Here is a 26,347-nt window from a genome sequence, read left to right on the forward strand (position 1 = left end):
CAAAATCAACCTAACTCCTCTTCTCTCTTCCTTGCCCTGGATATTCAGCTCAGACATTATCTCTTTGAGTAAACATTTTTTTCAGCCATTCTTTCCATTTCTCAATATCATGGCAACTGCATATACTGAACATACGTTTTGACTTACCCCTCATTTGACTGTGAACTACTTAAGTGCAAAATCATAGCTATATTCATCACTGTATTCCTGTCGATTAACACACTGCCTAGAACACTATAGGAAATCAATGTTTGTTACATTATACTATCTAATCTCATACTAAGAATAGCAAGGAAGTCATCAAGTACCAAACTGTAAAGTTATATAAAACTGAAAATGAGAAGATAGGGATTTATTTTCCTTTCTGCATGTTAATTGCTATTATTAAAATGCTGTCAATTGGTCCTACAGATTAGCTGCCATTCCACTCAACAAAAACCAGAGTTTTATATTGTCCTAGTTCTTCCTCTAAATTGTTTCAGGTCTATAATAAAAATATTAGTTAATAATTTGTGAAATATATTTCAAAATGTTATGATATAGGGAAGACATCCTGTGCCTAGAACAGGATGTGCTTGGAAAAAAAGGGAGTAATAACACAGAGATTTTAAGTCACAGAATAAATAACACAATAATCCTTAATGATTCATTTAACCCAATATCTGAAAGAAAAATTTATATAAATACCTATTTTCCTTTCCAGTAATGCAAACTATGGAGTATCACTGCAATTTAAAAATTAATTTTTGCCAAGTGTGGTAATCCCAGGGGCTCAGGAGGCTGAGACAAGAGGATCATGAGTTCAAAACCATCCTCACCAAAAGTGAGGCCCTAAGCAACTCAGTGAGAGCCTGTCTCTAAATAAAGTACAAAACAGGGCTGGGGATGTAGCTCGGTGGCTGAGTACCTCTGAGTTCAATATCTAGTACCTCCCCAATTTAATTTTGAAGATGTAATCAATAAGTATTTCTCACTTTCTGAGAAACATTTAATGAAGGAGAATCCCCCAAATGAGCCAGGGCTATAATTTGCTGTCTTGTGTTATGCTGGGATGGATTAAATTTAAGTAATATTAAAATATTATAAATTACATGACCTACTTTCCCTAGTAGAGAAGTAGAAGAAAACAAATACCAGATGTGTATGGATGGTACACTCTTAATTACTCAGTTTTGTGAACAGCCCAAATTATCTGACTTGATAGTCATAGTTATAAATGGCTATTCATTTACATGGATTCTTAAAAAAAAAATCTTTGCTCAGCTCCAAGAACTCCTTCTTATTTAAAAGTAGATAATTGCTTACACTATGTTACATATATGCATAATCTTACAAAAAAACAGGCCATTCAAGCAAATTAAAAAGGAAATACTATCTCTTTGAAGAATCTCTAAAAGTGAATTAAAAAGAATTTAAAAGAAATCCATCGTTTCTGCTCTAAAGGAAAAATCATTAGCACTCAGGTGTTTTGCCTGACAAAAAACTATTTGAAGTAGCTAAGAAAAAGCAGCACAAAGAAAAGCAGAAATTATTAGAGATAACATATACCTGAATCATGCGACCATAGGATAAGATCTTTTCTCAAGTAAGACCCTCTACCTAAAAGCTCTAAATGGAGTATGACTCTGAATGGGTAAAGAATTACTGCTCTAAAGGATCTGTCACACTTTTCTTTCTTTAACCCTGGTGCCTCATTTTAGAATATTACTACAAAAATTTTCACAAATCACTTTAAATTGCCCAATTTTTTCTATTCACAATTTACCTCTATTTTACTATAAGAATTTCCCTAAAGTATCATGTCAATATCCCTAAATCAACTATTGTTTTCCCAAATTTATGCATGCTACTATTAAACTTTCTTATTTTAAATTACAACTCCATCAAACCATCATCTAAAAGGTCACCATCACCAGATATGTATGGTATATTATAACCAGATCTGCAATTAAACAAATACTTTTCCCTATTTACTACTCTCATCTCACGAACAAAGTTAAGCAATGCCAGGCAGTATATGATTTATCAATGTTTTTTTCATCCTTAACTAAAAGAAAAGGAATTATCATGATTTGACAATATGCTGGCAAACTTCAAAACTAGCGCCTGTTTATTAAATAATACTGGAAAAGATGGCATAGTTCCTCTAGAGAGGTCTTTTCACATGGTCTTTTCTAGTCTTATGGTTAAGTGCACATACTATGAAGCCAGATTACCTAAGACTGAGTATTAGTACATGTACTAGCTGATTTTAGGCAACAATTTTTTTGTGTCTCAGTTTCTTGATCCATCAAACAAGAATAGTAAATTTCTTATAATGAAGATTAAATGAGTTAATATTTTAAAGTGATTATAATAATGCCTGAAAATAATGTTGCTTGGTAAATAAAAAACAGTAAGATTGTGAAACAAAATGTTCACAAATGTAAACACAATAGTAAGAACAAAAGATGAAATACATATTTTAAAGTTAGAAAAATATAATAAGGTAAGATAATGCCTTTTTCAAACTTCCTAAAACACGGACAATACCCAGAAAACATGTGGAAGTAGTAAACATATAAATTTTATTCTTAGAAAAATATTAAAGAATTTAAAATTTCTATACTGCTTTTGAAACAAATACAACTTGGAGTATCTCATAATGAGTGGTAGAAATTATTATGCTCAATTATATACAAAGAAAGTACTAACTAAAAATATTCCAAGAAAATAGATTACATTTGAGAACTGATAAAGAATAAATACACATGTACAGGAAATACATAGCAAATACTGCACTATACTCAAAATGATTCAATTTTAATTATTATTTTTAATTAAATGTTGATTATCAGTAGTGACCAACTATTTTCAGTAATTAGTAATATCAAATATTAAAGAATTCTATAAAGTAAATATAAAGAATAAACACTTGATAATTCACCAGTTTTTTTAAAAAAGGAAAAAAAAATTACCTGACCTCCAATACATACTTTGTGTCCTCACTCATCCCTAAATGTTATCATCCTAGTTGCACAACATATGTTCGTATCCACAAATAATGTTAATGTTGCATACTCTTGAATTTTATATAAATAGAATCCTGCTGTATATTTTGTGATTTGTATTTGTTCTAACATTACATTTCTGATATGATCGAAGTTGTTGAGCCTAGGTATAACCAATTCATAGTCAGTACTACTGTACAGAAATGTATTCAATAACTGTACCACAATTTGTTTATCCTATTGTTGATGGTATTTATTTTAGTTTAGTTTTGTTACTATGAGGAGCGCTATATGAACTACTGCATAGATCACCTGGTTTATTTCCTAAGACACAGGAAAAAAAGATTACTGTGTAAGATGTCCCAATTTACATTAGCCTCAACATGTTCTACCTGGTATGGCTGTTTCAAATCCATATAAACAGCAATATTACTTTGCTTTTAATTTTTGAGAACGCAGGTGATATGAAATATTTTCTCACTGTGGTTTTAATTTGCAGCTCTCTTATTATTTATATGAATATCCTATAGAGGCGGATTATACTGAAATGCTTGGGACCAGAAATGTATCAGATTTGGAAACAGATTTGTTTGGGATTTTTTTCAGATTCTGGATTATGTGCATACACACAATAAGATATCTTGAGGACAGAACCCAAATCTAAACACCAAAATTTATTTGTGTTACATACAAGCCTTATACACATAGCCTGAAGGTAATTTTATATAATATTTTTAGTGTGCCTGTATTCTGCAACTCATCTGTCATATTAGATCAAGTGTGGAATTTTCCATTATTATGTTGACACTCAAAAAAGTCAGTTTTTGAAGAACTTCAGATTACAGACTTTCAGATGAGGAATGTTCAAACATGTAATATGCTTACTTGGTCAAATGAGTTCATTCTTTTGTGAGGACCTATTCAAGTAGATTTTTATATATGACAAACATTAACCATCACCACATCCTTTGCAGCATCCATTAGTAAAAATAAATTCTTAATTTGTATATTACTACCAATCTTTTGTTCTGCTTTATGCCTTTCTCTTATTTATTCAAAGTCATATAGATAATTTTACTTTTTATGAAGTTAACTTTATTTTACATGTAACTTTACTTTAAATTTAGATTTATATCTATAATCCAGATGAACTGATTTTTTAAAATAATGTGAGGAACTTCTTTTCCATTTAATCAATGATACCAATTATTGAAAGGGTCGTCCTGTTTCCACTGATCAGCAATTCAGTGCCATCACAGATCAAGTTTCCTTAATGAGTATACCTTCCCTCTTAGCTCTTCCCTCTAAGTTTTAGAATCAGATTATCTACTTCTACAAAGTGTAGATATTTTGATTGTATGGCAGTGAACCTATGGACATCATCACAATATTCAATTTTCGTCCATGAACATGGTTCATTATGCCACTTAATGTGTTCTTTCTTTAGCTCAGCCAAAGATGTTTGATAATTCTCATAAAGATATTGCATGTTGTTTATTAGATTTAGTCATATATCATTTTATATTATTGTAATTATATAGTTTTTTTCATTGCATATGCCAGCAAAGGGTTTAAAAACATAATGACTTTTACATCCAAATTTAAACTCAAGAGTAATCCTAATAATTCATTTGTTGATTTCTCTGAACCACATACATAGTCATATAATCTACAAATACTGATAGTTTTATTTTTCCTTTTAATGTTCATAGCTTTTTAAAAAACTTACTGTACTAGCTATACCTCTGGTACAAAGTTGACTAAAAAGTGACATTAACAGGTACTCTTTCTTTTACCTTATACCAAAGGGAACAAATGCCTTCAATATTTTACCACTGATATAATAGGCTGGGCTGGAGATTTTCTTTAAATGAAAAAAAGTGCTTTCATGAGGGTAAGAACAGGCCTTTTTATTCACTGACTCAATGAAAGTTTTATCATAAATGGGTCTATTGAGATGTTCACATGATTCTTTTCCTCTAAATAGCTAATGTGGCAAATTACATAAACTGGTCTTCTAATATACAACCAACTTAAATTCTAAGATAAACCCAACTTGATTATGATGTATTACTTTCTTATGCATGGCTGGATCAAGTGGGATGATATTTATTAATTTATGTATTTATGTTTGGGTTAAGAAATGTGCTGCAATTTTCATTTCTCACATACTTTTTCTTTTAGCTTCATAAAATGAGGTAGGAACTGTTGTCTCTTTTTCCAAGCTATGTAATACTTTCTAAAAGCCTGGAATTATTATTCCTTGGATGTTTAGAGAAACTTGCTAGTAAAACTGTTTGGAGTTGGTATTTTTCTCTGTTGAGACTATTTTTCCTTTATGTTGTACATCTATTCAATTTTCTTCACCTTCTTGAGCCATTATGAGCTGTATTTTCTGAGGAATATGTCCATTTAATTAAGCTTTCAATTAGATTATCTTAGATCATTACTGAAATGATCAATAAAGTTGATCTTCCTACAGTTAATAACATCTCCCCCTTTTCCCCCAGATACTACTTTGTGACCTCTTTTCCACTATCTTGCCAGCAGTGTGTTATTTCTGTTGGTTTTCTCAAAAATCTATTTTTAACTTCATTTTCTTCTCTGATTTATTATCATCCAGAGTTCATCAACTTATACCTCTTCTTTATTATTTTATTTTACTTTAATTAAGGGGTACACCATTATTCTTTTTCAGTTCTTAGGAACGCATGGTTATTATTCTTCACACTTTATTCTCGTAAGGTAAATGGTAAAGTCTATAAATCTCCATAAATTATCGCCTCAGTTACATGCAAGTTCTGATACACATCATGTGCATAGCAATTTATGCATAATTGTATTGCTAATTATAAATATTTTCAACTTTACCTACAAGTTCATTAGGGCAAGCTTGTGTGTCCTATCATTAAAATCTTTTTTTCTTGTTGATTTTTCTCTGTCTGTTCCAATATTTATTAAGAGAGCTACTTCAAATGATAATACTACGATGATAATTGTGGTCCTACTTTTTCCTTAATATATTGTAAGTTACATACTAATTTAAAATTATATCTTCCTTTTTATCACTACTTAGCGACCTTCACTCTCTTAAGATATTTTGCCTCAATGTCAACATATATGATACTAATATAGTCACATCTTTTTCTGGTTAGTGTTATCAGGCATATTGGGTTTTTTGGGGTTTTACCCTCTTTAGTTTCAAGCTTTCTATATGCCTTTCATTTTTTATTAGTTCTTTTTAGTTATACATGACAGTAGAAGCCATTTTGATAAAATTATACAAGGATGAAATATATCTTATTCTAATTAGTACCCCATTCTTGTGGATGTACACAATAGTGGGATTTACTTTGGTATTTTCATATATGCACACAGGAAAATCATGTCAGATTCATTCCATTGTTTTTCATATTCCTATCCCCTCTCCCTTCCCTTCATTCCCCCTTGACTAAACTGAAATTTTCTTCTTCCCCACCTCCCCTTTAATGTGATTTAGCTTAAATCAGCAAAAACAGTCAACCTTTGATTTGGGGGGATTGGCTTATTTCACTTAGCATGATAGTCTCCAGATCCATCCATTTACAGGAAAATGTCATAAAATCATTGTTTTCTATGACTTGAATTTTTTTTCAAAAGAAGAATCAGGCCTGAATGCAGTATTTTGAATAGGAAACATTCCAGTAAATAAAATTTTATTTTATCTAGAATTGGAGAGTTTTATAGATGACTAGATATTTCAATTCAGGCAATAAAAAAGACGGTTTACGCCTCATTCATCATAGGCAATCAGGTACTCTACCACTCTGGTTTAAAGAATGGCAAAAATTGTTCAATTGAATTATATTAAATATCTGTGGTAGAGAAAAACAATCAAACATCCAATAACAGGCTCAAAGTATGAGGCTCTATATAGAACTATTAATAAATGCCAGAAATAATCTAGAAACTACCTAGCAACAACAAATGAAGAACTACATCATTAGAATACCATAATTAATGGCAGTAAAACCACCTCATTCCATAAGACTGTAAATTCACACATATTTGTAACTGATTTGGAAAAAAGTGAAAATGTGCAATTCCCTGTCAAAGAGCAGAGCACACAAATTCACAACCAATTTGGTGTACAGATTTCGGTCACCAACTCTAAACTAAGGCCATTTATACTTAGGAAAGTAAGCCTTTCACTGGTAAAATGATGATGGTATAAGTGATAGTGGTGATATAATGGTGATGGCAGCACCATTTCAAAGCAATTACTATATGAACTATGTACTCATAAGGATAAGCAAAATTTGCTCAGGAAAGCAAGATGAATCAATTTTTACTTTTACAATTTTCCTAATTTTAGGAGAGCAAGAATATACTTAAATGTTTAATCATATTATACTAAACATACAAAGATGATGAATTATAACTCCTCATCATATTCATGATATAATCCACTCACTTGCTTCAGATCTAACCTCTAGTCTCCTTAGCTATTGCTTCCATTCATCCTACACAATTCAGCCAAATGTGACTTGCAGGTGCTACTTATGTCTCATGTCTTTACACATGCTATTCTCCCTGAAAGGAATTATAATGTTCCACGCCTTTACTATGATAATTCAGACACATCCTTTAAGACTCAGTTTAAGAACAATCCCTTTATGCATATGGGAAAGAGTATCACATCTGTTACCAAACTATATTCTAAGAGTTTGTTTTCCAATTTTCTTCCCTATTACACCGTAAGCTTCTTAGGGAAAGGTGCTGTATCTGTCATCTTCAATCTTGCTGCCTGTTACACAGTAATCCATCATTTTCATTACACAGATGAACTAACTTAGGCCCAGATGAATTTATTTTCCCAATTTCATAAGCCAATTAATGGCAGATTCCATATTAGAATCTACGATTGTCTCCCAGTTGTATGAAGGTACCAGGTCAAAAGCAATTATACATTAATACATAGAATGTCCAAAATAAACACAGAACTAAAAGAAATATAAAGAGAAAAATAAAAATAAAATATAAACTTGTTATAATAGATTTTCAAAGAAAGAATTAGATGATGAAAAGAAACAGAAAATGCAAAAGGAAGAATTATACAGGAATTAATCCAGCGATACCTACATCTTTTGGGAAATGAAAAAGATACATATGAGTAAGTAAATAAATGTATCTATAATCAACTTATCAAAGTTCAGTGTAACTAAAGTTTTTCTTTAAAACTAGCCAAGTGAGGGGCAAAATGCGTAACTAAAAATCATTAAGATCGAGTAGTCATACCCAAGATAAAATTATGTCCCTTAGATAACTCAAAATAAATGGTAGTTTTAAATAAATTACCCATGTAAAGGGAGAAGCTATGGAATATGAAAAAAATGGTATAGTGCTAAGCTCATTAAAGTTTTGTAGAAAATAAGAAACTACAAAGAAAACACTCACATTCTGCTTAACTATGGCCACTCTCCTTAGGCATCTTTCTCTGAAATTGTAGCTTTAAAAAAGTATAAATAATTTAATTAAAAACATGTGATGGACACAAGAAATCTTGAAACCACTGATGAAATACATGCAATTTATCTTCAAAAAAAATGTTTAAACCTAGGACATAGGATTCATGTTCCTCTATAATCTTGAGCTTTGGATCTTAGGTAAACCCTGAAAAAATACATATTTTAAAAATTCAAACGCAAATTCTCATAATGAATTTTAGGGAGTTAGGACTAAATTTTGGTTCTTGCAAATTACTGAAGGCTGACTCCGGCAGGCTTGTAGATGAAGAGTAAAACAGAATATGGACAGAAATTACCCTGAAATGGATCATAGACCTATTAGAGCCATAAACTTCTAAAAACATTGGATCAAATCTTCAAATCTTCACCTTGAGTGAGCAACACTTCTTAGATAGAATGAAAAAGCATAAGTCTAAAAGAATAAAATTATAAACTGGTCTTCATAAAAATTTAAAACTTGTATAACAGTTATGTTGTGTGTAATTATTACTCAATAAAGTTAATTAAAACACACATACATCTTTCAAAAATATCATTAAGAAAATTAAAATATGAGCCACAGAAAGGCAGAAAATATTTAAATCCTATATCCAGCAAAGAACTTTAGTCCAGAATATAGAAAGAATTCTTACAACTCAAAAATAAGAAGTAACCAATTTAAAATGGACAAAAGATTTGAACATCTCACAAAAGAAAATAATCAAATGGTCTGTAAGTGCACCAAAAGATCTTCAAATATAATTAGTCTTGGTGAAATACAAATGAAAATTAAAGTGATACTACCACAAACCCATCAGAATGACTAAATTTAAAAGCATGAACAAGTGTTTACAAGAATGCAAAGCAACTAGAACTCTCATACATTTGCTAGTGGAAAGTAAAAATGCTAAAGCCACTTTACAGTTTGAGTTTCTTACCAAACTGACCATATAGACCACTATATGATCGAGAAATTCTTAATTCTGAGTATTTCCTCAAGATAAAAGTCAGTGTACTTCACATAAAATTTGTATATGAATGCTTATGTTTACTTATAACAAAAAAAAACAGAAACAACCAAAATTAATAGGTCCATTGTTAACTGAATGGCTATACAAATCGTGGTATACTCGCACAGTGAAATACTACTCAGAAATATAAAAGGAATGAACTACGGATACCATTAATCTCAAGAACACTATGAAGAGTTAAAGAAAAAAGTCAAAAAGGAATATACTGGGGCTGGGGACATGGTTCATTCAAGTGGTAGCCCGCCCGCCTGGCATGTGCGAGGCACTGTGTTCAATCCTCAATATGACATAAAAATAAAGATATTGTGTCCACCTAAAACTAAAAAATAAATTTTAAAAAAGGAATATACTGTATAATTCCAGTTCTAGGATCAATAAATCTAATCTCTAGTGACCAAAAGCAGATACATCACTGACTGCTTAGGGCTATAGATGAAGAGGACTGGCTGAAATTAGGTACAAAAGAATACTGGGGGTGATAAAATATTCTATATGTTGATTGTGATGATGGTTACACAAGTATGTATGTGTGTGTGTGAATACATACAAACACACACTCATCAAAAATGTATATGTGTAACAATATATTTTACATGCAATTATTCCTCAATAAATTAAAATACACACACACACACACACACACACACACACACACACACACGGGTATGATTTTAACTTTTGTCCTAGGATTGCCCTGATCATGGAGAGGAAGGAACATAAGGAACATGTAATATGTAAAACTCCTATCTTCTCGAAATATTCCATGTCAAAAGGATGTATTTTTGAAAAGCACAGACTCAATGCTGCTTAGGTTATTCCAACATAAAATACACAGTTTCATTCCCTTGGGGTTGGGTTCTTTGATTCATAGAGCAGAATAAGAATAGAGCTTTATCCTTGAAGTCCATTTCAATATCACAAATAAAACTGATATGGTAAGGGCTCTTTCAATATAATGTTTAAAAATGAGTACAAGGCAACCCTCCTCTAGCTAAGAAAAACGTCACAGGCAGCATTAAGATGAAACTTCTGTAGGCTGATGAGATAGCTCAGTGATATTTTGTCTATTGTGCCTGACGGTCAATTCCCAATATTACAAAAAATAAATAAAATAAATTTTAAAAAGATGAAACTTCCTGCCACTGAGCTTTCCCAACTCTTAGATTATCATACCCATTTTACATACAGGGAAATATAAACATAGGGAGACTAATTTAGTCAAATGAGATAGCTAGTAAAATACAGGATCAACCAAAACTCTTAACTACTACATGTTCCCCTTAAGAAAGAAACAGTATTTCAAAAGGTATATACCATGTGCATATGAAAGATCAAACTATGAGTTGAAAAGAAGAAATTCTAGGAAAGGATCTTTGTAATAGATGGATTTTAGAGGACTTCCTTTAATTATGGTGAAATGTAATGATCATTCTATCCAAACAGCATATATGAAGACACGGATTGGTGTGAAGATACAATGTATACAACCAGAGATATGAAAATTGTGCTCCTGTAATAAGAATTGTAATGCATTCTGTTGTCATATATAAATAAAAAAATTATATAATAAAAAATACAAAAAAATAAAATTTAATTTAAAAAAAGAAGAACTTCTTACTACTCACAAAGAAAAAATTGAGTCTTGAATGCGTGGAAATTAGGAATGCCTATACCATAGTCAAAGTCAACAGATGACTGGGAATTATACTATCAAATACACAAGTAATTCTGAAACTCAACAAGAAGAGGAAGCACAATTAAAAAGATAGATAAAGGTATTAACAGGCCAGAAGTGGAAAGGGGACACCAAATGGCTAAACAGATTTGAAGAAATTATCAACCTTGTAGTAAACAAAAACATAAAGCAACCATGAAATTCTATTTAACAACTATCAAATTAGCAAAATGCAGTATATTGTACAGCACCCAAGAGCTGGCAAAAATGAAATAATAGGAATTCTTATACATTGTTGGTGAGGATGGAAACTGTTGATGCCATTTTAAAAACCAATCTGGTAGAATTCTGTGATATTAAATGAGTGATTGACCTATACTTGGCAACATCATACCTGGATATGTCATCTGAAAAACTCTTGCATAGCCATTAGTGACACAAAGGAAGATGCTTATTACATAATTAATGCTTATTACATAATGTATCCAAGAGTTGGAGTCAACCTGGTCTTCCATTGTTAAAGTAATTAATAAGCAATTTGTGTTTACTATACACATAAAATACTACAGTTAAAAACAATGAACAAGGGGCTAGGGTTATGTAGAGCTCTCATCTAGCACATGCAAGGCGCTAGGCTGGATCCTCAGCACCACATAAAAAATAAATAAAATAAAGGTATTGTGTCCAAAAACTAAAAAAAAATATGAAAAAATAAGCAAGATATACATTCAGCAACACAAACAGATTTCAAACAATGCCATGTATAAGTAAATAAAGAGAAAAAGCAACACTTTTATAAATACAAACACGTAAAGAACTACAAAATTTTACAAGAGCTATGTAACAAAGGACATACCTAAAAACACATTCGTTTTAGTTAAACAAGGGTATGGAAAAATAAAGGGGTATGAGGATTGGGAATGAAGACAATGTTATTCAGATGAGAGTAGGCCTCTAAATAAAACTAAATTAACCCTATGCATCTGAAATGTTCTAAGCATTACAGAAACATAAACTACTAGATTTCACAGGTTGATATATATGTTTTAGAAATTCCTTTTTCTCAGACCATGAGCATCCTATACAAGACATTTTGCGTTTAATTATGATAAATTTGAAAGTGGCATCTAATTCACATAACCATGATAGATAAATATGCACAAATGACCTAATAAAAGGAATACTAAACTAGGAATCTGAGAAGCTGTGACCTAGCCCAGCTAACTAGTAATGTATCTCTTGGAATCTGTTTATCTGCAGAAGAGGCTGTGGGTACTTCTCTCAAATACATCCAGCTCCAAAATTATTTCACTTTACTTTCTTAATTAATACTTACTCATGTGAAATTATTTTCTCATAGTCCAACTCCTCCCTCCCCACTGCTACTCTTCCCCATCATAAAAGCAAAACACCCCTACCAAAAAAAAAAAACACCAAGAGCACCAAAAAGCATTCAGAAAATGATATAGCAATAGAAATAATTAGCAACTTAGTTTTAGGATAGGAAAGAGAAAACGTTCAAGAGAGATAGTGATTTCACAGACTTTTCATGTACCAACACAGAGAAAGGTTAACTTGAGCCCTGGTTCAGAAAATAAACTCCATGAAAGGTTTTATTTAGTATATGCTATTCCACGTGGCATTACATCTGTCTGGCATTACACCTTCTCAAAGCACATGTTCAAGTATCCTCTGCAGTTTCTACTTAAAGACTAAATTTCTGTTTATCTGTATCAGATTTTGGATAAAATATTACTTTGGACATGACAATCTTTCACATTAAAGAATTATGATTCAAAAAATTGACAATTTCTTAAATCAGGAAACTAGTTACATCCTGAAAAATATCTACTTAACAATGAACAAACAAACCCAACCCTTCTGTCAGAATTATAGATTACAGACTTCCAGAACAAGGATATCAAGAGGCTACTGAAGTAGCTCAGTGATGGAGCATGCCCAAGGCTCTCAGGGGGATCCTCAACACCATGCCAGGAAAAAAAAAAGTGAAATCAAAATATACTGTAAGTTAGTGACTGTAAACAGTAACTGAGATATCCAAAGAAAACAACATCCTATTTGATAAAATTACAATCAGAATATTTAAAAATCCAAAAATTTGAAATTAGGAGACTTTAAAAAAGGAAAACATGATTTTTGATATAGAATACAGAAATAAATACGAGAAATGAGAAATTACATAACTTGTAGACTTATAGTTCATTCATTTTTAAGTTTAAATATGGATGGGGAAGAGGAAAAAAGGGAATTAAGAGATCATAAAATATCAGTTACCAATAATTTCTGCATAGATGGGGTTGTTACTGAAAAAGATGATTTTTACATGCTACTACAACATAGGGTCTTCTATGAACAGTTCATAACTCAAACTCCATGTGTCAAATCTCAATAAATATAAAATGCTAATCATGACGAGAAATAATCCTCACCTACTGTTACACAATTTGAACGTTTTAAATAACTTTTACTAAAACATGTATTATAATTGCCCCATTTTATTATTAGTTGCTGTTATTCTCTTACTGTGCATAAATGATAAGTTAAATTTTATCCTAGCTATGTATGTACGGGAAAAAACAGCACTATAATTATAGGTTTCAGTACTATCCAAGAATTGGGGGTACTGTTGGAACATCTTGGAATATGACCTCCTTTAAGAGAAGATTACTGTACAGTCAGGTGCTGCATAACAATGTTTTGGTCAATGAAAAACTGCATATACAGTGGTGATCCCCCATTGTATTGCTTAGTGATAGATATCACAGTCATCTTAGTTTGTGTAAGTTCACTCTGATATTTGCACAGTGATAAAATCTCCTAATCACACACTTCTCAGAGTGTATTCTCATGTTGTTAACTGATATAGGACTGATACAAGACTATATGCAGACAGATAACTGTAATCTCTATATGGGAACATGTATTGAATAGCAGAAGCAGTTTGAAGAAATAAATCAGAAAAAAACTAACTTCTTAGAGAATGAAAAACTAAGAATTTAATAAAGTTTCAGAGCTTTAATAAAAACATACATATGAACCTGGCTTTTGTTTTGTTTTTGTGCTTTGAAAAGTTTTCAATATATCTACATACACAAGATATACTTCCAAAGTATGTCTTAACAAAATTAATGAAGTTCTAAATTTCCATTTTTATTCCTGAAAACAATCTTAAGGCAAATTTTACTTACTAAAGAACATTTTGTTATTTAAATAATATATTGCCATATTTTTCAGCAACCCAATTTCAGGTTAAAAACAGTATAACCCACCTCCATAAAGTTTAAAATCCAGATTTGCTTGCTGTACATTGGAAATTTTCATATGGTAAAACTAATATCCTAAAATGCTGCTTTTAAGAATACAATATTCAAAACACTGTCCCATCCAAAGAAAATATTATTTCCTTTAGCAATACCTAAAGATCAGATTTAGTTTTTAAAGATATGTTTTTATTATCATTTCATAAAAATTCAGGTGCATTTTTGAAAACTGCTGCAGTGGCCAATATACATTTACTTAGGTTTATGCCAACTGGGTTGCTCCTCTGTGTCCAACAGTACAGTTTAAATACAAAATTTTAATCAGGGTTACAACAAAACCTCTTCTACTATATACATATCAATCTATACAACTTGTACCCTATATGATATTATTCAGCTAGTAATATGAACATCATTATCATTTAAAAGGATAAACATCTTCTACTATATACATATCAATCTATACAAATTGTAGCCTATATGATAGTTATTCAGCTAGTAATATGAACATCATTATCATTTAAAAGGATATTTTTTTAAAATCACTTTATCAGGGCACTTTTCTAATGTAAAATTTTCCAAATTTTCTCTCAATAATGCACTTTTATTTTAGCTTGTATCTGTATTCAAAATATATTTCCCATAAATTAAGTCATGCTGCAAAGATAAATCTTTTTCAATCTTAAATACTATTTCTACAGTTACATCAAGTCATCTAACCTCTCATTGAACTTTTGCAAGCTAATGAATATCTTCTTCCAATGTCTGTATGATTTTTCTCCTGTTCTGCAATTCAACATAGGTAGTTAGAAGTAAGTAACAACATAATTCCATGATATTGCATCTGTGTTTACATCTGGCTCTATTCACACACTTAGAAGTGATTTATACAAAGGAAAGCAAAAGGAGGCATAAAAACACAAATATGAGAAATAATTATGCTATTATTTTTTAAATACTTTCCACAATTTAATACAAATTTCTCATCACATGCTTCAAAGCTACTAAAACTGCAAACATAGGAAGGTATGGAATTTCAAAAATATTGGAGACTAAGAAGGGAACAAAACAAGAAGCATTAAATATTTCCCATGCTTTTATAGCAGGATTGTCTTAAGAAGTAATTGACGCATTCTATTTATAAAATACTCTTAAATTATGCTCCATGCTCAATTACATACATCATAATTCCATAGTAAAGTTTCTCAATTCATCAAAAAGTGAACCACACCTATTCAACTATTGAGCTTAAGGAATTAGAATACAGAATTAAAGAACTACCTGACAGGAAATGAAAAATCACACATGCATGCATACACACACACACACAATATCCACGAGAAGTTCATGCAGGCTTACCTGACAATTCAGGTAATGCTTTAGTTTAATTCAAGACTACTGCATTGTGGTACTGGTGTGAGTAACATTTATGGAAACACCATTAAAAATAATTAGGGAAATAAATACTCCTAATGAAAAACTTAAAGTTTACTGTTATATTAACAATCTTGGGGACACAAAACAAAAAGACATGACTGAATACATTAAGTTCTATGCAATTATGTATAAGTAATAATTTTAATTTATATACTTTGCTGAAAGTAGTATTCTTTGAATACAAGCATGAACAATTAATAAACTACCAACTTTCTGCACTTAAATAAAACTTATATCCTTAATCCATAATTGGTAAATTTACAATTTATATAAGATGCAATTCTTAACTAAGGAAATGGGATGGGGGAGGTCTATCAATAGAAAATGGATTTGAAAGGGAAAGAAAAGGCAAAATTTTGAAACCACTAATATTTGAGAGTACTGGTTAAAAAACTTTTGTAGTTATCTGCCATCCCATCTATATTCTAACCCTGCATAAGTTATGGAAAAATTATTACACAGTATTATCAATTAATTGTTTTCCTTAGCATACTTAAACATTTATGCCTTTTAATATGTAAAATAATAAAATTTTCAGGAAATCTATGAACAAAAGAGATTAAGAATAATAGTAAATATACACTGTAAATAGTCAGTCTTTACATTTTCTTCCCCAAGCTTATGAAAACTTTTTTAAAAAAGGAACATGATTACTTTAATGCAAGACTAAAATAATATCAACCTCAATTTAAGATTTTAAAAGCTCAAGTTTACAGGATTATTCAAGTCAAAATATTCCTACTTCTTTCTAGTCTCCATAAACAAGAAAATGCTTCTAATTTATCCTGAGCTAGTTTTAAATAACAATAAAATCCGGAATTATACAGCAGATCCCAATGAGCACAGAAGACAGACAAATTTATGACACAACTATATCCATAATCATTTTTGTTAGCATCCTCTACTGGTGGTTTCCAAAGACAGCAAGAAGAAATGGTGCTAATGACAGAAAAATATGCACCTGCTATTCCATCTAAGGTGAATCAATCAGCATGTGGTCATTAGCAGCTAGAGTACATTTCTCAAGGAAAAAAACATAAGAAAACCATGTCACAAAGAGAGTAGAATGTGGAAAATCACAAAAGACAGACTTTAAAAATATAACAGAGCATTAAATTATAAATGGCAATAATCAATTCGAGCAATTCTAATGTCACTCCTTTATAGATGACTAACGACATTACCATAAAGTTACCCCACAATGCTTGATGCTTAGCCAAACCTTACTCAACTGGCTTATCCCTGTCAAGCTACATTACTTGAAACTCCCATTAATATTGTACTCTGCAGATATATTCCAGAAAGGAAATTAAAATGTTTTATTAAAGGCTTAGTAGTAAAATCTGCATACCTTATTTCAAAATTAATAAAAATATTATGTATCAATAAACAACATAAAATATCTCTATGATTATCTCTCACTGTATATACCATTATTTCATTAAAAAGAGTTTTTTCCAGCCAATTCTGTCCAAAAACACATCTGCAACTTAAAGATGACTGCGTTGCTAAGGAATATTAACCAGCACCTATTCTGAGGTTTCACAACACAATGGCATGTAACTTCATTTTAATTTGCAAAATATGAGGTTCAATCAAATAGCATGGCTATAATGATCAGCAATGGATAAAACGCATGAGAACAAAAAGAAATGCAAGGATAGAAGCAAAAGTGATGAAAATGGAAGATACCTGTACAGTGCTATCTTAAACACCTTTTGTTTTCTGAGAGTAATGCATACTGCAGACAAGGCTTTTTGTGCTAAAAAGCCCAAAATCTGTTTTTCTAATATTAAATACAAAGGAAAAACACTGACAGCAAGCGTGGTAAATAAATCCCTCCCTCGAGAATGAAAGCAGCAGACAAGAGGGGGCTGACATACATGCAGGAGAAAACTAAACACCATCTTTTTTCTACCTGCACAAGTTGCCATTTGCTGCAGCGATCAAGAATCTCTTTTTCCTGTTGAATTCAAGTACCTTTCAGGATAGCTTTATTCCCCTTTAAGTCATCTGTTGATACGCCTTACGAGTATAATATTCATATCACAGAATGTCTAGGAGAAAAATCCATTCTTTCCTGTTCAGGTAAACATGTTTACAGCAGCTGCACAGTCGCTGGGTGGTTCAGACTCACATGTCACACACATGTCGTCAGCAACAAGAAAAGCCCCTTTCTCAGGCGATCAACATTTTAAATAAGGTAAAAAGCGAGCAGCCCTTTCCGAACCAACTTACCTTTCATAAAGCCACATCAGCAGCAGCCGCAACAGCTCAATATAGAACACACACTATGTGACGCTAAAACAGGAAATTAAAATTGCAATAGCCTATGCTCTGCTCCTTGCTATAACAAGTCATGTCTCCACAATGAGGATACACATATACCTTTCGGTGGTAACTAACAAACGTCTTTAAAATGCAGGTATTTATTTGAAAAACTAAAATCATTCATGAAATCGGTGATTTTAATGTCGGCTCAAATATGTTAAAAATATGTTTACGATTGGAAGAAAACATCTTGGAACAGTCTAAAACCTTCCTATCTGTTTCTAGACAGGAAATCCCACACAAAATCTAAAATTGCCAGGAAAGGTTACAAAACCTCGCGTTTCGCATCCCGGAGGGGAGGGAGAAAGAGAGCCCAGGCGCGGGGGGTGGGCGGGGGACCGCGCGAGAGTTTTCACTTAAACACGTATTTCCTCATTTCTGGACGCGACACGGATCCCATCAGGGACGCATTTATTCCCCTACTCTTAAAAACTCGTCGAAAAAATACCGCAGGAGCCAAAATGAGATCCTGGGTCCGAAATGCACGCGTAATTCCTTATATAGACTCGGCCGCAGCCGGCGCAGGGCCGTTGCCGCCCATTATTATACAAACAGGTACCGGCGCGGGCGGGGGCACCTCTCGCCGCGCTCCCGCCGCCCCCGGCCGGCCAGTCTCGCCCCTCTCGCCACAGGAACTGTCCAGACAATAACAATCAGCAGACATCTCACCGCTGAGCAGAAGGGAGAGAAGGCACGGAATCGCCCCCAGAGAAGCAGAAATACAATCAACTTACAATGTCTCTTCAAACTGGAAAAGGCGACCGTGCAACCACCACATGTTCGGGTCTCGATCTCTCTCCTTGTTTCTGCCTCTCTCTCTTTAAAAAAAAAAAAAAAAAAAAAAAAAAAAAAAAAAACTCCCACGCCAGGCAGAGGGGTGTGTGTTTCCCTGGCACATCAGCACAAATCAATAAACACTGCAGCTGCGGCGCGAGCAGCAGCCCCGAGCGTCCGTCGGTCCGTCCGCCCCCTCCCCCACCCTCTTCCACCCGAGACCCAGAGCGCCATCCAAGCTCCATTATCCGGCTTCAGCGCTCCGAGCGTCCGGCCCAGGTAATAACTTCCCCAAAAATCGAAAGAGAAAAGAGAGGCATAAGCACACAGCCCCATCCAGGCGCCCAGAGCGAGTCCCGCTTGGGGAGGGGGATCTGTCTGTGGTGCTTCCAGATGTCTTAAAACCAGGTAATAACTCTACAAACACACCGAGCTCGCCGCCATCCACAGAGCTCCCTGGCAGCAGCAAGTAGGTGCCCGATCCTGCCTGTCCCCCCTGTGCCGCCCCACCAGCTCCGCACAAAATGGGGACCTCCCTCACGCGGATCCGCGCCCCAAGATCGGGAGCCCGAGGGCAAAGTGGCCGGGGGTGCAGAGGGAGGAGGGGCGTGCAGGGACCCGCGTCTCTGGAGCCCCGTTCCGCGAGCGCGCTGGTCACAACTTTACCGCCGCCGGGCGAGCCGGGTCCGCCCGCGGCGCGCACCGCCGGCGCCCGCGCACACGCGCGCACGGACAACACGCAGCCCGGCCGTCCGTCCCGCCGCCGCCGCCGCCGCCCGCCGCGCGCCCGCAGCCCTGCCCGAACCGCGGGCCCCGGACTCCAGCGCCCGCCGTGGCCGTGGCGCGCGGAAGCCACTTTGCACGGTCAGCGCCGGGCACAAGTTTGTTCCTAGGCTCCTGGGGGCCTGGGCGCTGAGGGAGCAGAACGCAGAGAGGGCTGAAGAGGAGGGGGAGAGGGAGGCGCCGAGGGGCGAAAAGAGTGGGGAAAAGTGCGAAAAGAAGCAACAGTCGCTCCACCCGAGACCAGAAAAGTGGTCGGCCGCGTCCCTGCCGGCCGCCCTGCGCCGGGGATGCGGCGGCCGCCGCGGCTAACGGTCCAGGGAGGCGGCAGGGGCGGCAGGAGCCGCTAGGCGGAGAGAGACCAGGTAAGAGACATAACGGTTCAGGGAGAGCGAGCGGCCGCGGCGCGGCTCCGGCAGTGGCGGCAGCGGAGGGGGGCAGAGAGCACTACTTTCTACTTTCCCACTCCACTTTGCCCGTCCCTGCCCCGGCCGCCCCCAACCCGGCTCGCCCCCCTCATCCCCGGGGGCGCCCCGGCTGCCCGGCTCCCCCTGACTCCGCTGCTCCCCGGTCCCCTCCGCCACTCACCGTTATTGCGCCGCGGGTTCGCCTGCTTTCTGCGCTTACACCTGGGGCCATCCGCCATGATCCTCTCGCTTGTGTCTAAATGCTCGAGTCACCTCCTCCCCCTCCCTCCCTCCCCCTTCCCCCCCACCCCTCCGCCTCCACCCCTCCCCCCTCCCCACCGCACCTGGTTTACGACACTCGCGGCTTTACGACATCACCTTCCTTACACCTAGAGGCGCTCGCTCTACGGCCGGAACCTTGTTGCTAAGGACAAGACGGTTTGCGGCAACCTTGGACGCTGCGGAGTTTGAATTGAGAGGAGAGGGAAAAGTTTTCCTCAGGTGTGGTTGGGTGAGAGATTGGGTCGTTGGGACACTGTGGAGACGTGGTCAGAAGGGCGACAGGCTGTCCCAGTCGGAAAGGTGAAGTTGGAGGCTCAGCGCCGTTCTGCCTCTGGACTGGCCACACCCGTCGCGGCTGTCTAGTATGCCGACGAGTCTGGCTGCTGCTGCTCTGGACCCGGTGCCCTCAGAGCGGCCCCTCTGAGCATCCCGGGCGGCCGTGGGCCCTCCCTCTTGTGAAGGTTGGGCCCGGCTCCCACGCCTCACTCGTCCACCCTGCGCACTCCGGGGCCTGGAGAGGGTCGAGCCCTGGGCAACCCCAGGGAGTTCCCAGGATTGGGGAAGGGCAGGTTCGGGGAACCGGGAAGGAGCAATTGGGGAACTCGGCCCTTGACGGCGAGGACACGCAGAGTCACGAGGGCGGCTACCTGACCCCCTCTGTCCTGTCCCTTCCCTCACACGGACGCACGGTTTTCCCCCTGAGAGCCAGGATGGGAAGTGACTTCAGTTAGGTCGAACTTAAGCTGGACCGAAAGAGGCAGAAGTTCCGCTTGCAGTAAAGCGGAATGAGTAACCCCGCGCGGCGCCAGTCTCACTTCCTCGTCCGCGGGGCGCTCACCTGCTGTCACCTTGGCCTCCCCGCCCCTGCCTTCCTCCCGCCCTCCCGCTTTCCTCTCCCGGTAGACCGCCGAGCTGTAGGCGTCGTGACTTAGAGTTTAGGTATCAAACAGGCCACGGCTTACTTAAATGAGCGGTCGTCGCTGTGCAAGGACCGTCAGTCAAGAACCAGATGTCTCCATGCAGACAGATTGCTGATTTCATCTTAAGTCCTTGATTTTGAACAAGTTCGGGGATTTCTGAGAGACCACGTATGTAGCACCACAAATACTGAAAAAGTTGACTTCAGAGTGTGGGATTGGGACTGAGGTTTCTCCCCCTGTTCCCTGCCCTTTTAACATGAGGAATTTTCTGAGAACAACTTTATGGAATAAATGAGCTATATTTCAACTGATGTTATAGATTAACAACGTAAGAGCAATCAATAGAGATATCAAGCAAACTGAAACCGGACATATGGGACCATTAGAAATAATCTAGTAAATCACGTACCAGTGCTAGTATAGTAGATGCTCAGTCAATTTATGCCTACGATTTTTGTCATGCCTATGTCAGGAATTTTTATTGAAATTGCGATTTAAACACACCTCACCAGAAAATGTAGACGATCCATTGATGAATCTCTTCAAATCTCAACCGAAATAACCTTACAGCTAAAGTCTGGTAATTCAAAATCAGTTTAATCATGAATATAAATTAAAAGATGTCCCATTCGCTTTGGCATTTATCAGTGCATGAAATAGGACTATAAATATTCTTTGCTATATATTATGTATCTGTACTCTTTCCCAATGCCAAAACTAGAATCATTGTCCCTAATGATCATTTTAAGTATAGGCATTTCTCATTTCCCTCAATACCATATTGTCGGAAACTTACACACATCAAAATGCTTGATCCAATTGTAATTTTTCCTTTCTTTTTAAGGATTGTATGATATTCTTCATTTGTCTTCTGAATCAGATCATAGACTATCTTTTGCCAGAAATTTTCTCCAAACTTTTTAAAAATTGCTAACGTAATTTCCAACCAGAAAATAATTATATATATTTCTAGCTCAAGCACATTTTATCTACCCTTAAACTTAGAAATTATTTATTATACATACCATTTTTTCCTTCTGACTTGAAATTTCTTACCAAATTTCTTTCATTGTTCATCCTCACCTTAAATATCATAAAGAGACAAATGAGGAAAAGTAATTTTCTTCCTTACTTTAGAGGTCACTAATTTGGTTAACTTGGGCCACATATTATGTGATCAGGTAACTTATTAGGTAGGTTTTTGTTGTTGTTGTTAATTTTTGTATCCTCAGCATTTAACAGAGGGCCTAGATATTAGTAGATACTTAATAAATTAATATCTGCCCTTATCAAATCCATCCTTAGAAACAGTTGAAATCATGACTGTGAAAGCCATTTACTGTCTTATCCAGTCTAATTGCTCTTAATTTAAGTTTCTTCATAATCATTTTCCCTAAATGATTAATTCTGCTCAGTCCTGTTTTTTAAATATGTACAAATATTGAGAGGCCAAATCTAATATAAATTTTGTAAAAGTATGTGTTGACTATATTTTATAACTTAAATACTTGACTTATATACCTTATATAATATTCTTGAAAACAATGAACTCTAGACTGAAGAGAAAGCATACAAAGTAAATTAAAAAATGAAGTCCTGCTTTAAACCTGATGTACATATTATAGTTGATTATCTCTTAAATGTAATTGAAGATTGGACAACTTTAGAATCAGTTTATAGAGAAATTTATTAAGATTTAGATTAAATTGAAGAGAGTAGGGGACATTGATAAGAGTGCCATCATATAGCATTCATTCAGTAATGTGTTAATGAAATGTTAGCTTGCTTTTACCAAGTACTGTGATTATATATGCTAAAGGACAAGTATTCTAAGAATGGATTATCTTTTCCAAATTTACTGAGAAAGAATAAATGGGTAAAATATTTTAGAATTGATTTTTATATATTTTTTTCATAATATATTTGCAGTTGTTTGCAAATAAATTATGTACAAGATTTATGTATAAGTTAAGATAAAGTTCAACATAAAATTATTTTCAACTCAAAATTGTACATATTTCATGGTGTTCCACATCAAAGGTATGATTTTCATGTACCTCACTTTCCAAACACATTTAGGGTACAGCAATATATGATTCTTTAATCATCAGAATTTTAAAATTGGTTAATTTCATGGAAATCCTGATAGCATTGTTGGTGTTACTCCTCCATTCAATGCTTATTTTCCTAGAGCTTTGATGGGGAAAAGAATATATGTGATGCATGCTAACTCTCAAAGTATATTCTATACTTTGAGATCTGTTCAATCTTCTACTTATTCCATGGCTCTACTAATAAGACTCTGAATCTGATTCACAGTGGTACCAGAGAGCAATGATCATTTCATTGCTGCAGTTTCACCAAATTCTGCAGTCACAGAGTCAAGCAAGGAAACATGACCATAGGATGGTATAGAACCAACAGTTGTCCTCAGGACCCATTTCAGCTTTTCAAATAAAGCCTCCCAGGAGGTGATAAAAAGGACAAATGTGTTTAAGTCAATGAAATATTAACAGATGGGGCTTTCTATATGGGGAGCAAGTTTTCAGGATTATTTTGAGTATAATGAGATGTTAAGTATAAATATTTTTAGGTAGAGATGTTTGTAGGATGTCAATGAAAATCCAAAAAAGTAAAATTAGTACTGATCTTTTCCATAAAATCACAGTAAAGAGGATGCTTTCAAAAAACTGCCTCCATGAAAGACAGTTTTTATTACTGATATTATTTGTGAACATGGAATCTCTTTTTAATAGTTAGAATTATAGATATATAAGACAGCAGCATGAATATTTTGAATTTGAATTAATTTTAAGTATTTGACTTGATATCAGAGTGCCAGTATCTGGTTTCTACTGGGTTTTTGTTTTGTTTTGTTTTGTTTTTATCATGTATTTCTTTTCTCTGACATCTTGACTTCATTTAGCTGCTGACTGGTTGTGAACAGAGTATGGCTGTTTCTTTGACCTACAGCCCTGGCTTTCTGTAATCCACAGATTCTCAGGTATAATCACAACTGCTGTTCAGCCCTTGGACTGAAAACAAAAAGTGTGTGTGTGTATGTGTATGTATGTATAAACCTATAGGCAGTGACAGGCTTTAGATCTCCCATCCATGTGTTAACAAAATTGGTGATAAATACCTAGTGTTCAGTTATACTACAACTTCAAGATCTTGGTGAAATCTTTCTCATTCTTTCATCTCATGCCTCTATTTTTTTTTTCTCACTCTCTTTATCCTATTTATATAATTAGACCAGCCATTGTGCCCCTCCCACTGGTTTACTTTTTGATCATTCTCTTAATCTTTCTTTGTGCCAGGTCTGACACAGCTCTGTTCAGATCTTTTCCCTTTCTCTTTTAGGTTAAGATTTTTAAAATTGTTCCCAGCTCTGTAAGTGCTTTGCTTTTTCATATGATGCTTGTTACTCTCTCACAAAATTCATTTCATGCTTTGAGTGGCTGACTTCTGTGGACCACATCAACCAAGTCCTTTGCCCTCTGGTTTCTGTTTGGTTTCAACCAATTTGGGAGGCATTGACAAATGATCAGAAAACAGAGAGGAAGAAAGAGTTGGGTATTCCACTCTTCTTCCTGCCTGATTGTGGTTATAGCTTCATTCTACTAAGGCCCATAGCTTTTGTCAGACACCTCTGTCCCATGCCTAAAGACCTTGCAAAGTTCCAGAAACTCCTTCTTCAATTTGTGCTTTAAGGCCTATGGATGGTAATCATTGGATGCTTTATCATTCCTTTCCTTGAAACCTGCCCATACCTTTGTAAATAGTCTCTTCATTATACTTTCTTCTGTTACTCTTTGAATAAGTCATCAGTCTCCTGCCAGGGCCCTAAGTAACACGCAAATAGACATTAAAAATTATTTTTAATGCTAATATCAGCCAAGCATTCCACTCCCATGAATTATAGCCTTGAAGTTTGAATATGATGTCTTCTATCATTCATTCAACATGTATATATGCATGCTTTAATGTATGTGTACATGCAAAATCTAGTAAATACAATTACATAGCAATTGTTCAATAACTGTGGAATGAAGACCTCTGTCTTGATTGATCAAAAATCTGGTCGGGTTTGCTTTATGTTCTTAAAACAATGAGAGAGAAAAAATCACAATACCATAGTATTATGGTTATAGCTTCATTCTACAACTTCAGTACCTAGTTGTCCCCAATTTTTTTCCTACTTTAATGATAGAACTGTCTACTCTTTATGATATAGCTCCTTGAAATAATGTCTCTATTTCCCTCTCTGCTACTAGGTGCTACTGTGCTATTAGATCTGACCATGAGATGTAAAAGTGGAAATGGTGTGTGCAACATTGAGGAAGTTCTTCAAAAGAAGATGATTCACCATTCTTTCCTTCTTCCTGCTGGTTGAAATTAGACCTGCTGACTCAAGATCCTTACAGAAGGCAGAGCAACAAGACTGAAAGAGCTGAGTCCTTGACACTGGAATACCAAAATCACCCTTGAATTTCTACCTCCATCCACTTTTACATGGAGAGAAATAAACTTTTATTTAAGCTACAGTTATCCTAGGTCTTCTGACATATACAGCCAAAATTATCTTGTTCAATGTGGATATGTGTATTAGCTTCCTACTGCTAAAGGAAAAATATTACCACAAGTTTAATGGATTAAAACAAATGTATTGTAATTCTAGAAGTCAGAGTACAAAATGGGTCTCATGAGACTAAAATCAAGGTTTTGGCAAGATGAGTCTACTTCAGAAAACTCTAGGGAGAGTCTGTTACTTTGCCTTTTCCAGCTCCTAGAGGCTGCTCACATTCCTTGGCTCTTTAGCATCTTCTTCCATCTTCAAAGCCAGCAACATCTGGCAGTCATATTGCCAGCTCACTGTTTCTTTTTATACTGCCTCCCTCTTCCACATAAAAAGGACTTTGCTATTCAGTTGAACCCACCCAGATAATCAGG

The 26,347-nt window shown here is 35.5% G+C and overlaps 1 protein-coding gene and 1 long non-coding RNA gene across 5 annotated transcripts in view; one reads left to right on the forward strand and one right to left on the reverse strand.

Moving 5' to 3' along the window:
* The window catches only part of Zeb1 (zinc finger E-box binding homeobox 1), a 166,269-nt gene extending 145,807 nt beyond the window's left edge, over positions 1 to 20,462 (reverse strand). For 3 of the 4 annotated variants that reach the window (XM_076832059.1, XM_076832058.1, XM_076832057.1), the window contains exon 1: positions 20,374 to 20,462. In XM_076832059.1, coding sequence (XP_076688174.1) covers positions 20,374 to 20,431 — 58 coding nt within the window. In that variant the 5' untranslated portion in view covers positions 20,432 to 20,462. Of the gene's footprint in view, positions 1 to 18,965; positions 18,990 to 20,373 lie in introns of those variants that run through there. The other variant, XM_076832060.1, reaches the window with a different exon arrangement.
* A 93-nt stretch (positions 20,463 to 20,555) lies between these two features.
* Positions 20,556 to 25,941, forward strand: LOC143379447 (uncharacterized). The gene is made up of 2 exons (XR_013088482.1): positions 20,556 to 20,693; positions 25,672 to 25,941. It is a non-coding gene; the product is annotated as an uncharacterized LOC143379447 (long non-coding RNA).
* Positions 25,942 to 26,347: the final 406 nt, after the last annotated feature.

This window comes from Callospermophilus lateralis, chromosome 13 (assembly GCF_048772815.1).
Source record: "Callospermophilus lateralis isolate mCalLat2 chromosome 13, mCalLat2.hap1, whole genome shotgun sequence".
Lineage (NCBI taxonomy): Eukaryota > Metazoa > Chordata > Mammalia > Rodentia > Sciuridae > Callospermophilus > Callospermophilus lateralis.